The following is a 13498-nucleotide window of genomic DNA, read 5'->3' as shown; positions in this document are numbered from 1 at the left end:
ATGAGACTAATTTGTAGGCACAATAAAAATAAATAAACAGTAATAAAAAAAAACAAAAAGTACAAACTAATAAAAATTATTACTAATACAATACTACTACAAATAGAATAATAATGCAATCATCAGTACCCGCTGCAGCTACATTATAAAAATTGAGTTTTTTAAGACACCTTTATATGACTGTCGTAATTCATCTAAATGAGGCTGGTAGAAATCCATGTGTTTGCCACCAACCCCGTTCAGTTGCAGCAAACCGAATTTCAGTCTCAGAAATGTATGGAGCAAATCCAGCACACGTATGTGCGTGTATATTTATAGGCTGATGGCTTTGAATATCTGATTGTTCGGTAGGGATTCCAGATTTTTGGGTAATGCACATGACACATAAATAGGCTAGTGAGCTTTCCACACGAGTGAGTCTTAAGGGCACATGATAGAAGTTTTCCATGATCCTCCACCGATGGTCCCTTCCATTAACTGAACATAGGGATCTCTATTGCAGGGGAATACCCTTAAAAATAATCTTCTCATAAGGACTCATGCGCACGTTTCTTTCCCCACGTCCAATCCAGATTGTTTGCTGATCGGATGCGGACCCCTTTACTTCATTGGGGCCGCAAAAGATGCGGACAGCACATGTCCTATTCTTGTCAGTTTTCTGGACAAGGATAGGACATGTCTTCAGGTGAAAAAAATTAAATAAAAATATGGCGTCTGGCTCTTGGCCAGTATCAGCGATTTGCGGACTGCAAAAATTTCTACTGCCGTATGCAAGAGCCCTAAGGTGAAGTCTGCGATTTTGGACATTAGTAAGTGGCTTGGACTAACTTTGCCTACATGATAACTGCCATTTGCTGGCATTAAAAGGTTTGTTCCAGTTGTGTCAGGATAGGCCATCACCTCTGGCACCCTCCACGGACCGCAGCATTGGCGTAGTGCTGTGTCCCCTTTGCCGTTATAAAGTGAATGGTGGCAGTTCACAATCAGGTGGTTCGGAGTCCCAAATGATAAAAAAATAAAATAAAAAATTATGGGGTATCCCAGTTATGTCATCACTTTATACGGTAGGAATATTATATATCTATATTCAATTTTCATAGGGGTTGGATATAGACCATCTTTTTCCCCCAATTCATTTAACTATTCCCCAATGCAAACTTTTATCCCTTTATCCCGTTTGAATCAAACTGCAGTCACACGAACACCAACCACTCGATTACACTGTATGAGCTGCCGAAGCAGCGGAGGACAAGCGCCTGACCATCTCCAGTAGCCCCATAGAGTTAAAGGGATTGACGGCCCCTGTTTTTGTGATCGTTGGGGGCTGCAGCAGTCTTTGTAATCGGACAACCCCTTTAAGCTCTAATCACATTTGCATCGAAGACTCCGTCTTTCATTGACAAGGCCAAACAGAGAAAACATCATCACGCCTGGCCCTGTCAATCAAGAGGGAGCTGAGCCTCTAGGTGTAACAGCAACGCCCCCGTTGCTCCTAGAGGCTCATTTGCATATATCAAAAAATCATTTTTCAAATCAATGCAGGCACGTATTAACACAGGACCAGATGCCTTCAGCTGCCAAGCGCACATCTGCTGACATCTGCCCTTTAAATACCACATTCTTGTGGCGCGAGGGTGTGGAGAGATTCCTGCAGGAGAAATTTTCTTCCTGCCAGAGGGTTTTAAGAATCAAAAGAATAAAAATAAATAAATAAAACATATCTTAAGAAGATTGTCTAAGATTTTGATATTGACAGCCTTTCCTCAGGATAGTCATCAATACCGAATCAGCAGGGGGTCCAACACCCAACAACTCTGCTGTTTGAATAGACTGCGGCGCTCCAGTGAACGAGGCTAGTGAGAGTGGTCAGGTGGCCTAGGCACAGTTCAGCCCTATGGAAGTGAATAAGACTGAGCTGCAATACCAAGCACAGCCACTATACAGTGGACGGTGCTGTGTTTAGTAAATTGCGAGGAGGCTGCAGAGCTCACTGGAGCGCCGCAGCCTCTTCAAACAGCTGGAGGTGCCGATCTGATATTGATGACTTCTCCTGAAGACAGGTCATCAATATTAAAACCCCAGAAAAACCTCTTAATAATCTGTACAGTTTTTATCCATATCATCCTTTAACAAAGACAAGTCATTACTATGAGAAGTTTATTCACCTGGTTGCAAGAGCTGTGTGCCAACCCTGGGTAGGTTTTGAATTTGATATTTGCTGGATTTATTACAGATTTCAGCTTCTCTGAAGTCATGGAACCAAACATAAGAGGAACTAGCGGGTCACTTTCCCCATGGCACTGGAGAACAGAAACTTCTTTGTTGGCACTATTAGCAGCAGCCTGGCACAGAAGTAAACCAGCATTAGTTTCTGCAGAAAGTCAAACTGATGAGAAATCCAGTTAAAGTGCAATGTAAGGCAAATAACAAAAAAAAAAAAAAAAAAAAATCACACTGGAGACAGTCTATGAGCGCAGAGCACCAATTTCTACGGCTAAAGACGCTTTCACTTGAAGACTCGGAAGGCAATCATCGGGAATGAACAGTTCGTTCCTGAAACTGCCTGCTCGTCAGAGGAGGTGAGAGTTGCATTTACATGCAGCAATCGTCTCCCCTGCATGGAGAAGAGCAATTGCTTGCCCCAATAGAGAATCATTGTTTCTGGGCAGCAGATCCCTGTTTACAAGGGACGATCTACTGCCCAGAAACTGATTATGGTGTCTGCATCAACAATGCTTTCACCTGGTGATCTGTGGCATCTTTACGCAGGGCAGTTATTGGGAATGAGCAATTCCAAGAATAATCCTTCCCGATAACTGCTCAGATGAGCGTGTGCAGTACGGGAATCACGCACCGGGTGCGAGCGTGATCCTCCATTCTGGACACTGCTCCTCTTGCAGGAGTGCATGGCATTATCATGATTTATAATGCTATGTGCCACTGCATGACCCGCTACAGGATCATACGGACATAAAGCTGACATTATGATTCTGCAGCAATAAGGTCATGCAAAGGCACAAAGCATTATAAATCCGCACAATGCCATGCGCTCCTGCAAGACTAGCCGTGTCCAGTGTCGGAGCGCGATTCCGGCACAGCGCACGCTTTTCTGAAACAGTCCTTAGGGGACAGCAACGATTTAGATGGAGCCTCAGATATTAGAAACTACTGAAAAAACAAGGAATACCCTATTGATTCGAATTTTGCTTTAAGAACGTTGCATCAGATTCCAAGCCACGGACACCTGAGTGGCCCCCCGGGGACTTGGATGGCTGGTAAGATTTGAAAATGACAGCTGTCCAAGCTCATGGACTGATCTGGTTCTCGGTGTCTTTTTTGACATAACAGTGGCGAGTTAGGCTGCGTTCACACTTCAGTTATCTGGTCAGTTATTTTGATCAGTTATTGTGAGACAAAACCAGTAATGAAGCCTTCACAGAGATCGGGTGTAATTATTTGATCTGCACCTGTTCTGTGTTTTTGACCCGCACCTGGTCTTGGCTCACAATAACTGATCGAAATAACTGACCAGATAACTGAAGTGTGAACGCAGCCTTATAGGTGGATTTTCTTACTGACTCTTCTGCTGACAAAAGGTCTAATCAAAGCAGAAATTATACAATTCATCATATGCCCCTGTCCTGAGCGCGCTCTTCTCCTAGAAATTTCAGATATAGTTAAAAGAGGATATGTATGCCATGTAAATCCTTGTCTTCCCCATAAATAGAACTCTACATTGTGCTGTTCCTCCTCCTGGCAATGTATAAATAAACTGACAACTATGCGTTACTATTCCACTTGCGAATAATTGTTCCTACACAGTCCTACACTTACCGACAGTTTTACCGCATTTATTCCCGACCTGATTTCTTACAGCGATATCTTGCTGCTAATTCTGACAGTTTAAAATGCCAGATTTCAAACAAGACCAGGCCCACGTCTGTAGCTGCTACCAATCAGGAGATATCAATAGCTAAAACAGCCCCCCTTTTCAGAGATGGGTTCATTAGGGTTTATTCACATGACCGTATGAATGGGTCAGCATCTGTTCCGCAATTTTGCGGAACGAGTGCGGACACGTTCATTTAGACGGGGCTGCAAAAGATGTGGACAGTACACAGTGTGCTGACCGCATTAGTAGTTCCGCTCCGCAGCCCTGCAAAAAAAAAAAAATATATAATATAAATATAATATATATATATATATATATATATATATATATATATATATATATATATATATATATATATACACACATATATATATAGAGCATGTCCTATTCTTGTCCGCAATAGCAGACAAGAATAGGCACTTTCTATATAGCACTGGCCCTATGCGTTCCGCAAAATATATAACGTACTTGGCCGGTATATGTGTTTTGCGGTACCGGTAAGTGCCTTTCCCAGAGCCGGAGCTGAGCTCGGGGAAAACAGTTAGGTGGTTAAAGAGGTTTTCTCATCTTAGAAATGAATGCTCACTTTGAGGGTCTCATTCTGGAGACATAGGTGGGCCTTGCACCACTGACATTGCGGGCATATCCCAGAGGAGGTTAAATTCCACTTTAAAAAGGTAAATAAATGAAATGTTGCACACACTCAGTATATGGCCATTGTTATATTACCTGAGGAAAGGAGGTTCTGAGCGGCAGCCAACAACTTAGAGCAATGATCCCCGCTAGCTTCTGGTTTGATGTTAGAGCAGTGTACAGAGACAGGGCTCCTCCCTATGGAGAAGACAAGACGTGGGTTATTACACACAGGGAGGAATATATGATAATGCTTTACGAGGAGACCGTTCATCTCTATAGATAACTGAACATACTAGGGATCGACCGATATTGATTTTTTAGGGCCGATACCGATAATTTGTGAACTTTCAGGCCGATAGCCGATAATTTATACCGATATTCTGGGAATTTTCATTTTTGAAAAAAAAAAAAAAAATTCCCACAAATCTGCTGAAAATTAATGTTTATTGTTAATGTGTATTTTTTTTTGTAAATCTTTCTTTTTCATTTATATTTAATATTTTGGTGTTTTTATTATTTTTTTTGTAACTTTTTTTTTAACTAACTTTTAGCCCCCTTAGGGACTAGAACCCTTGTCCTATTCACCCTGATAGAGATCTATCAGGGTGAATAGGAGCTCTCACTGTCCCTGCTGCTGTGTGCTTTGTGCTTGTGCTTTGTGCACACAGCAGCATGGAGCTTATCATGGCAGCCAGGGCTTCAATAGCGTCCTGGCTGCCATGGTAACCGATTGGAGCCCCAGCATTACACTGCTGGGGCTCCGATCGGAGGAGCAAGGGAGAGGGAATCCTGTGGGGGGGCGCACTGCGACTGGGGTGGGGGGGCCCTATGCGCCACCACTGGGGGGGTGGGGGGCGCACTGCGCCACCAATGTCTGATACTGGGGGGCTTGGGGGGGGCGCACTGCGCCACCAATGAAGCTTAATCCCACATTTATTCATATACAGGAGGCGGGAGCTGGCTGCAGGATCACATAGCCGGCTCCCGACCTCTATGAGCAGTAGCTGCGATCCGCGGCACCTGAGGAGTTAACTACCGCAGATCGCAGCTACAGCTCATAGAGGTCGGGAGCCGGCAATGTGATCCTGCAGCTCCCGCCTCCTGTATATGAATGAATGATAGATTAATCTTCATTGGTGGAGCAGTGGCCATAGCTCCTCCCCTCCTCCTGTCCCCTGTCCTTTCATTGGCGGCAGCGGCAGGAGCAGCACAGGGGGAGGAGACACTGCTCCTTCTCCTCTGTGCTGCTGCTAAGGGGAACACGGAGAGCGCTGTCAGCAGCGCGATCTGTGTTCCCCATACACTATCGGAATATCGGCAAAATAGATGCCGATACCGATAGTGTTCAAAATCCTGAATATCGGCCGATAATATCGGTAAATCCGATAATCGGTCGATCCCTAGAACATACGATAATATCCATCCACCGACCGTGGCGGTTACGAGCAGCGATGTAAATACTTTAAGATACATTTCCTTCTATTTAAAAAAAAAAAAAAAAAACCACTAAATCATGTCTGATATTTGGGACACTTACTGGGAAGGAATGCTAATTCCCAATAATTACAATGTGTAAATGTGTCGCCAATCACGCACATGTCTGTAGGGCGATTAGTCTTTTATACAGCAGACGGGATGATTAAGATGAGGATGCAGCCAAGTATACAATAGACAGATCCATAGCTCTTCCAACAAATGCATTTATTTACTAGAAATATAAAAGATATCTAGTCCTGTAATGGAGATAGTTAATATGATATCTACCTATACGCATAGGTGTACATGACGACAACACCTCACACCTTGACACTAATGCCAATCTCGGTGGAGGTGTTCTATCTACACATTATATTCTCTGAACAGCGAGTCGTATCCCTGCAAGATTGTTGTTTGGGGGGGGGGGGTTATTGTACGAAAGTTTTATTTTAGTAAAAATTATACCCGATTAAAAGAAATATAAAATATATTTAATGAGCATTTAAACCCAAAAGTAAAAATGGGCACGTATTAACAAACAGAAATTAAAGCAGCATCGCAATTATCTTACCGAGGCCTCTTTCACACGTGCAGTCCGTAGTCTCCACACGCCGCTCCACTGACTGTCCATGGTGACGCCACAGAAGCATGCCCTATTTTGTCAGCGATTTTGGATCCCTCATGTTCATTAAAGTGTATGGGTAAGGCCTCTTTCACACTTGCATTGTCCGGATCCGGCGTGTACTCCACTTGCCGGAATTACACGCCGGATCCGGAAAAACGCAAGTGAACTGAAAGCATTTGAAGACGAATCCGTCTTCAAAATGCTTTCAGTGTTACTATGGAAGCCAGGACGCTATTAAAGTCCTGTTTGCCATAGTAGTAGTGGGGAGCGGTATACTTACAGTCCGTGCGGCTCCCGGGGCGCTCCAGAATGATGTCAGAGCGCCCCATGCGCATGGATGACGTGCCATGTGATCACGTCATCCATGTGCGTGGGGCGCCCTGACATCACTCTGGAGCTCCCCGGGAGCCTCACGGATGGTAAGTATACTGATCCCCCGCTCCCCACTACACTTTACCATGGCTGCCAGGACTTTAGCGTCCCGACAGCCATGGTAACCATTCAGAAAAAGCTAAAGGTCGGATCCGGCAATGCGCCAAAACGACGTTTAGCTTAAGTCCGGATACGGATCAATGCCTTTCAATGGGCATTCATTCCGCCTCCGGCCTTGCGGCAAGTGTTCAGGATTTTTGGCCGGAGCAAAAAGCGCAGCATGCTGCAGTATTTTCTCCAACCAAAAAACTTTCCGGTCCTGAACTGAAGACATCCTGATGCATCCTGAATGGATTTCTCTCCATTCAGAATGCATTAGGATAAAACTGATCAGTATTCTTCCGGCATAGAGCCCCGACGACGGAACTCTATGCCGGAAGACAAGAACGCAAGTGTGAAAGAGCCCTAAGTGTATTTTTTTTTTCTTTTTTCCTTTCTCCTCTCTCAGTCTGGGTTGGGGTGGGGGTTCAGCGATAAAATAATGTTTTTGATTACAGATTTATTTTTATATTGGTCTGTATTTAAAAAATGGTATATAAAATATTTTGAAAAAAAAAATAAAGTGTACGGGTCCGCAAAAAACAAAACAAAAAACACGAATACAACACCAGTGTCCTCCACGTTTGGTCCACGAGTTTCACAGACCACTGGAAGGAGATGCTCTGGTAAATAAGCAGTGTCCATAGAATACACAGAGGGCAAAAGACGGACCAACCTTGGGTTCCTCATGGAGGAACCACTGAGCATCTCGCCGCGACCGTCATAACGAACATGGCCTAACAAATATCTGCAGGTTTTGTTTTGTTGTGCAGGAGATTTACAGGATTTACAGCCATATTGGTTTTCGCCTTAGATCTGGCTTCCCTGTACATAGTCATGCTTACAAAACAGTAGATCATCAGTTTCTGAGAAGTTAACTCACAGATGACAACCAATATGGTCCCCTGTCAATATCCGCAAAACGCTAATAGCTCTGTAAGTAAAAGCAGCAGAATTCTAAAACATTTGCGGTTTTGGGCGAATCAAACGCCATGGATTCTGAGAGGGTGGTTCTTGCGGGCGTTGCTTATCAGCATACAGCATACAGCAAGCTGCCCGCACCCAGAATGTAGTCTGCCATAAACGATGCTGTATACTGCGGACAGCACTTGCAGAACAAAGGCAGGAGACTTTATTTCCCTATAGGATTGGGGTCCATTCACACGTCCGCAGAACACGGACATCGGCCATGTGCGCTCCGCATTTTGGGGACCGCACATAGCCGGCACTATGATAGAAATGCCTAATCTTGTCTGTGGCTGTGGACAAGAAGTGAACATACTCTGTCTTTTTGGCGGGGCAGCGCAACGGAACTACGGATGCGGACAGCACACTGTGTGCTGTCCGCATCTTTTGCAGACCCATTAAAATGCTAAATTACAGAACGGATGCAGACTTATTCATGTAGAAATGTGAATGGACCCTAAATCACCATATTCACCTTCACTCGTACGGAATTAGACAATTGCTCACAATACAACTCCCAGTACTTGAAGCGGTGCAATACTATACAATAGTAACACCGATGTCGTAGACCTGCCACCATCATGTACAACTACTGCACACTTGCCTGAGAGAATCCTCCCAAGAGGATTCTGTTTGAGGGGATCCCGCTTTTTACTTCTTGGTCTATCAGCGCTTTAACTGTTCGGAAAAAGAGAATTGGTGATGGACGGATATAGATGAAAATTCAACATCAATAATATAGGATGGTTTTATTCTATAAGACAATTTCTCCATGAGGTCAGTGTGATCGTGCACCAATATCTGCACACAGAATACACTGCCGGACATAGGAAGTTAAAGGGGTTGGCCACTTTCCGGTTACTGTTGTCCAGATGATTATATGACACTTACTAATATAGTCTTTGTTGAGATTCTGCACCAATTTCTATATTTCAGAAGGTATGTCCCTTGTTTACAAAGTTTTTTTTCTGCTGTCCACACATAAGATGGCCGCTGATTGAGGGTCATGTGACCAGGCAAATTGCCTCCATGTGATGTCTCCTTCAGTCAGTCAGGGCCAGCCTTTGGGGTGTCCAAGCTGTGTGGCCGCACAGGGCGCCATGGCAACAGGGGCACCCAGCGGCCGACAGCTCGCAGTCGGTCTCTTACAGCAGGCCGGCCCGAGATTGTGCGAGACGAGCCTGGCGAGCTGAGCCGCTACAGCTGCCAGGTCAGGTCCCGTAGCGTGGAGGAGGAGCTTAGGGGCAGCATCCAAGTGCGGCGCCTTCACAGAGAGCCGCGGAAGGATCCGCTCAATGTGTGAGGGCGGCGGCCGGGGCTCTGCAGACAGGGAGGGAGCAGAAGACTTCAAATAGCGAGCACCTGGTCTTGTTTTTTAACCAAATATCTTTCATTAAATGGGGGCAGGGTCTAATTAAGGGGCAGGGGACTGGATAAGGGTGACAGGGTATGATTAAGGGGGGAATGGGACTGGCTATGGGTGACACTGGGTATGATTAAGGGGGGCAGGAGACTGGGTAACACTGGGTATGATTAAGAAGGGCAGGGGACTGGGTAAAGGTGACAGGGTATGATTAAGGGGGCAGGGGACTGGCTCTGGGTGACACTGGGTATGATTAAGGGGGCAGGAGACTGGGTAAGGGTGACACTGGGTATGATTAAGGGGGCAGGGGACTGGCTCAGGGTGACACTGGGTATGATTAAGGGGGCAGGAGACTGGGTAAGGGTGACACTGGGTATGATTAAGGGGGCAGGGGACTGGATAAGGGTGACACTGGGTATGATTAAGGGGTGCAGGGGACTGGGTAAAGGTGACTGGGTATGATTAAGGGGGCAGGGGATTGGGTATGGGGGACACTGGGTATGATTAAGGGGGGCAGGGGACCGGGTAAGGGTGACACTGGGTATGATTAAGGGGGGCAGGGGACTGGGTAAGATTGTACTTGTTTGCACTTGCACTTAAATTATCTGTAATAAAAAAAAAAAAAAAAAAAAAAAAAAAAAAAAAAAAGTTTGTTACAAAGATTGTATTCCTTTTTGTGCGTTTAGGTGAACCGGGAGGGGGCACCACAAGATTGGCTCGCACAGGGCACCTGAACACTGCCCTGCATTCAGTTACACCACACCTGCCATCTGCACTTTTTCTGTTGGGAGTTCAGTGCAGGTTCAGTGTGTTTTGAAAGGAAGTGACATCACATGGAGTCGATTTGCCTGGTCACATGACCCTCCAATCAGCGATCATCTTATGGACAGGACCTCTGTGTGGACAGCCCCCACTTAGCAAACAAAGGAGTATACCTTATGAATTATACAAAACTGGGCAGAATATAAAAAAGGCTATATTTAGCAAGGGTACTTTCACACTTGCGGCAGAGGATTCCGGCAGGCAGTTCCGTCGCCGTAACTGCCTGCCGGATACGGCAATTCGGACGCAAACTGATGGCATTTGTCAGACGGATCAGGATCCATCTGACGAATGCATTGCAATACTGGATCAGTCTCTCCAGTGTTATCTGGAAAAACGGACCTGGTGCCGGATCCGCTTTGCCAGAACACTTTATGCCGGATCCAGCACTAATACACTTCAATGTAAATTAATGCCAGCATTCCGACAAGTGTTTAGTATTTTTGGCCGGAGAGAAAACTGCAGCATGCTGCGGTATTTTCTCCGGCAAAAAAACTTAAAAAGGGACTGAACTGATGCATCCTGAACGGAATGCTCTCCATTCAGAGTGCATTAGGATAAAACTGATCATTTTTTTCCGGTATTGAGCTCCTGTGACTGAACTTAATACCGGAAAACAAAAACGCTAGTGTGAAAGTACCCCAAGTGTCATAATCATCTCACACATTGGACAACAATAATGAGAAAGTGGCCAACTTGTTTAATACAAGGCACTAATGTATTGTGATTATCCATATGGCTTCCTTTGCCGGCTGGATTCATTTTTCCATCACATTATACACTGCTCCTTTCCAGGGGTTACAACCACCCTGCAATGCAGCAGCAGTGGTCATGCTTGCACACTATGGGACAAAGCTCTAGCCTCTCTAATGGCCAGGACCCTTGGGAGCGCGTTTGCCATGCATGCGCAGCAGCCCCCGTCCCAGCCACCTCGTATCTGCGCTGCAGCAGTGGTCATAACCTCTGGAAACGAGTGGAGTATAATGTGATGGAAAAATTAATGAAGCCAGCAAAGGAGGCAATATGGACAATCACAATACATTAGTTAGTGATCCGATACATGATGACTGCCATTTGATGAGGCGAGACAACCCCATTAAAGCTGCAAACTACACAAGTGATTTCCATAGACAAACCTGGAGGCAGAAGGGATATTAAATTAAATGCAGGATAAATATGTAGGGTGAATGGTCTATACAGAATTGCTAAAATAAAAAATCTGCAGCAGTCATCTAAAGCGCAGGCGGCAGAATGTGGTCCTATGTAGGATCAGAATCTGCAAAATGTTGAAAACGATGAAAAACTTGAGACAAAATAGACAAGGAATATATTGTTTAAGACATTTCAGCGAGAAGTTGAATAGAAGCATTATATCGTCGGTACTCTGTACGTAACACGTCGTAGAGGGCACAGACGGGAGAAGTGAAGAAGGAGGCACCACCAGGAGTGTGGAGAGCAGTGCATGAGAAGAAGGCCTCCCAGTCACTCCAGAGCGGTGGAGTCGGGTCAGTCAGTGTGAGAGACAGCAGCTCCACCAATGAGACATACCTAGAAAAGAGACAAACCAAGAGGAAAGCACAACTAACATACCGACGACATGTTAGTATGCAGGCCCTTGTAATCATCCTGCTCAGGATCAATACACCCACGTGCACCAGATCAAGTGGAGCCATCATTTAGAGGATGGGTTGAGATCCAGTCAAAGAGTTTATGAGACTACTCCATTACAGGACCTCTCCCAACAGGTCCGTTTTAGTAACTACTTGCATTCTTCATGCAATAACAATTCCAGAGCATGTATCCTCATTTCTCTGTGATGTGCCATTCCTTTATTATTCCTGCTAGAAATGAATGAATGAATTGCTAGCAATTTGCAATAAAGGTCAAGATGGGCGCTACCAGTTAGTATGACACTATCCAACCAGTGTTGCCAGTGTCAACCCCCCCTAACTGGTAACACCCATCTGGACATTCACTGCAAACTGCTAGTAAGTAATTCTTTCATAGCCTCCAGCAGGAATAATAAAGGACTGGCGCACCATAGAGTCTTAGGCTGAGTTCACACGAGCGTGACAGATTTGGTCCGGATGCGTTCAGGGTGCGTTCAGTTAAACTCGCACCATTTTGCAAGCAAGTTCAGTCAGTTTTGGCTGCAATTGCGTTTAGTTGTTCAGTTTTTTCCGCGCGGGTGCAATGCGTTTTGATGCGTTTTTATGCGTTTTTCACGCGCGTGATAAAAAACTGAAGGTTTACAAACAACATCTCCTAGCAACCATCAGTGAAAAACGCATTGCATCCGCACTTGCTTGCAGATGCAATGCGTTATTAACGCAGCCCCATTCACTTCTATGGAGCCAGGGCTGCGTGAAAAACGCAGAATATAGAACATGCTGCGATTTTAAAGCATTGCAGAAGTGATGCATGAAAAAAAATGCTCATGTGCACAGCCCCATTGAAATGAATGGGTCAGGATTCAGTGCAGGTGCAATGCGTTCACCTACTGCATTGCACCCGCGCGGAAATCTCGCCCGTGTGAACTCAGCCTCAAGAATAGATGCTCCAGGATTGCTAGTAGTGTTGAGCGAAGCGAGCTTCGGATCATAGACCCAAAGTCGTGTTGGTCAAAACTTGGTTTGAATGGTGTACTGAGATCCGTCTCCGTACAGCATTCACATGTATTGGCTCCGGTAAGGTGAAATTAGTCATCTCCGAAGTCTTGTGAGACTATGGTGAATAACTCCGGACTTCGATTTTTCAACTTGGGAACCATTTTAAAACTTGAATCCAAAGTTGACTTTGGTACCGAGGTGCAAACAGCTACTGAAGCCGACTTCAGATTCAAGTAATAGGATTGAAGTCTGATGTTATTCACGAGACTTCGGACATAACGAATTTCACCTCGCCGGAGCCCATACATGTGAGTGCTGTACAGAGACTGATCTCTATACAGTATTCAAATGAAGTTTTGACTGAAGCTCACTTCGCTCAACACTAATTGCTAGTCTATGGGGAATGCAAGTAGTTACTAAAAATCAGTCATGTCAGGAGAGGTAAGAGGTCCTCTAGAAAGGATTCAGGCTATTGTCCTGGTAATTGCATCAGCGGCTAGCCTCCATGTGTTGCATGCTCGCCATGGGGCTGGAGCTCTGGATACTCGGTGCGACCTACGACCATTGAGGATTCTACGAGCTCACCTCTACTCTGCTGACGCCCGACCATTGTTGCTGTGTAGCCCTAGTCTAAGGCT

General features: G+C 45.2%; 1 protein-coding gene across 1 annotated transcript in view; it reads right to left on the bottom strand.

Moving 5' to 3' along the window:
* The window catches only part of LYPLA1 (lysophospholipase 1), a 28212-nt gene that overhangs the window by 640 nt on the left and 14074 nt on the right, over positions 1 to 13498 (bottom strand). The window contains exons 6-8 of the mRNA XM_044293463.1: positions 8671 to 8744; positions 4622 to 4723; positions 2166 to 2342 (exon numbers count right to left, since the gene is read on the bottom strand). Coding sequence (XP_044149398.1) covers positions 2166 to 2342; positions 4622 to 4723; positions 8671 to 8744 — 353 coding nt within the window. The remainder of the gene's footprint in view (positions 1 to 2165; positions 2343 to 4621; positions 4724 to 8670; positions 8745 to 13498) is intronic.

Source organism: Bufo gargarizans, chromosome 5 (assembly GCF_014858855.1).
Source record: "Bufo gargarizans isolate SCDJY-AF-19 chromosome 5, ASM1485885v1, whole genome shotgun sequence".
NCBI classification, from domain to species: domain Eukaryota; kingdom Metazoa; phylum Chordata; class Amphibia; order Anura; family Bufonidae; genus Bufo; species Bufo gargarizans.
Note: the sequence above shows the minus strand (reverse complement) of the source record. Positions and strands in the feature narration are given on the sequence as shown.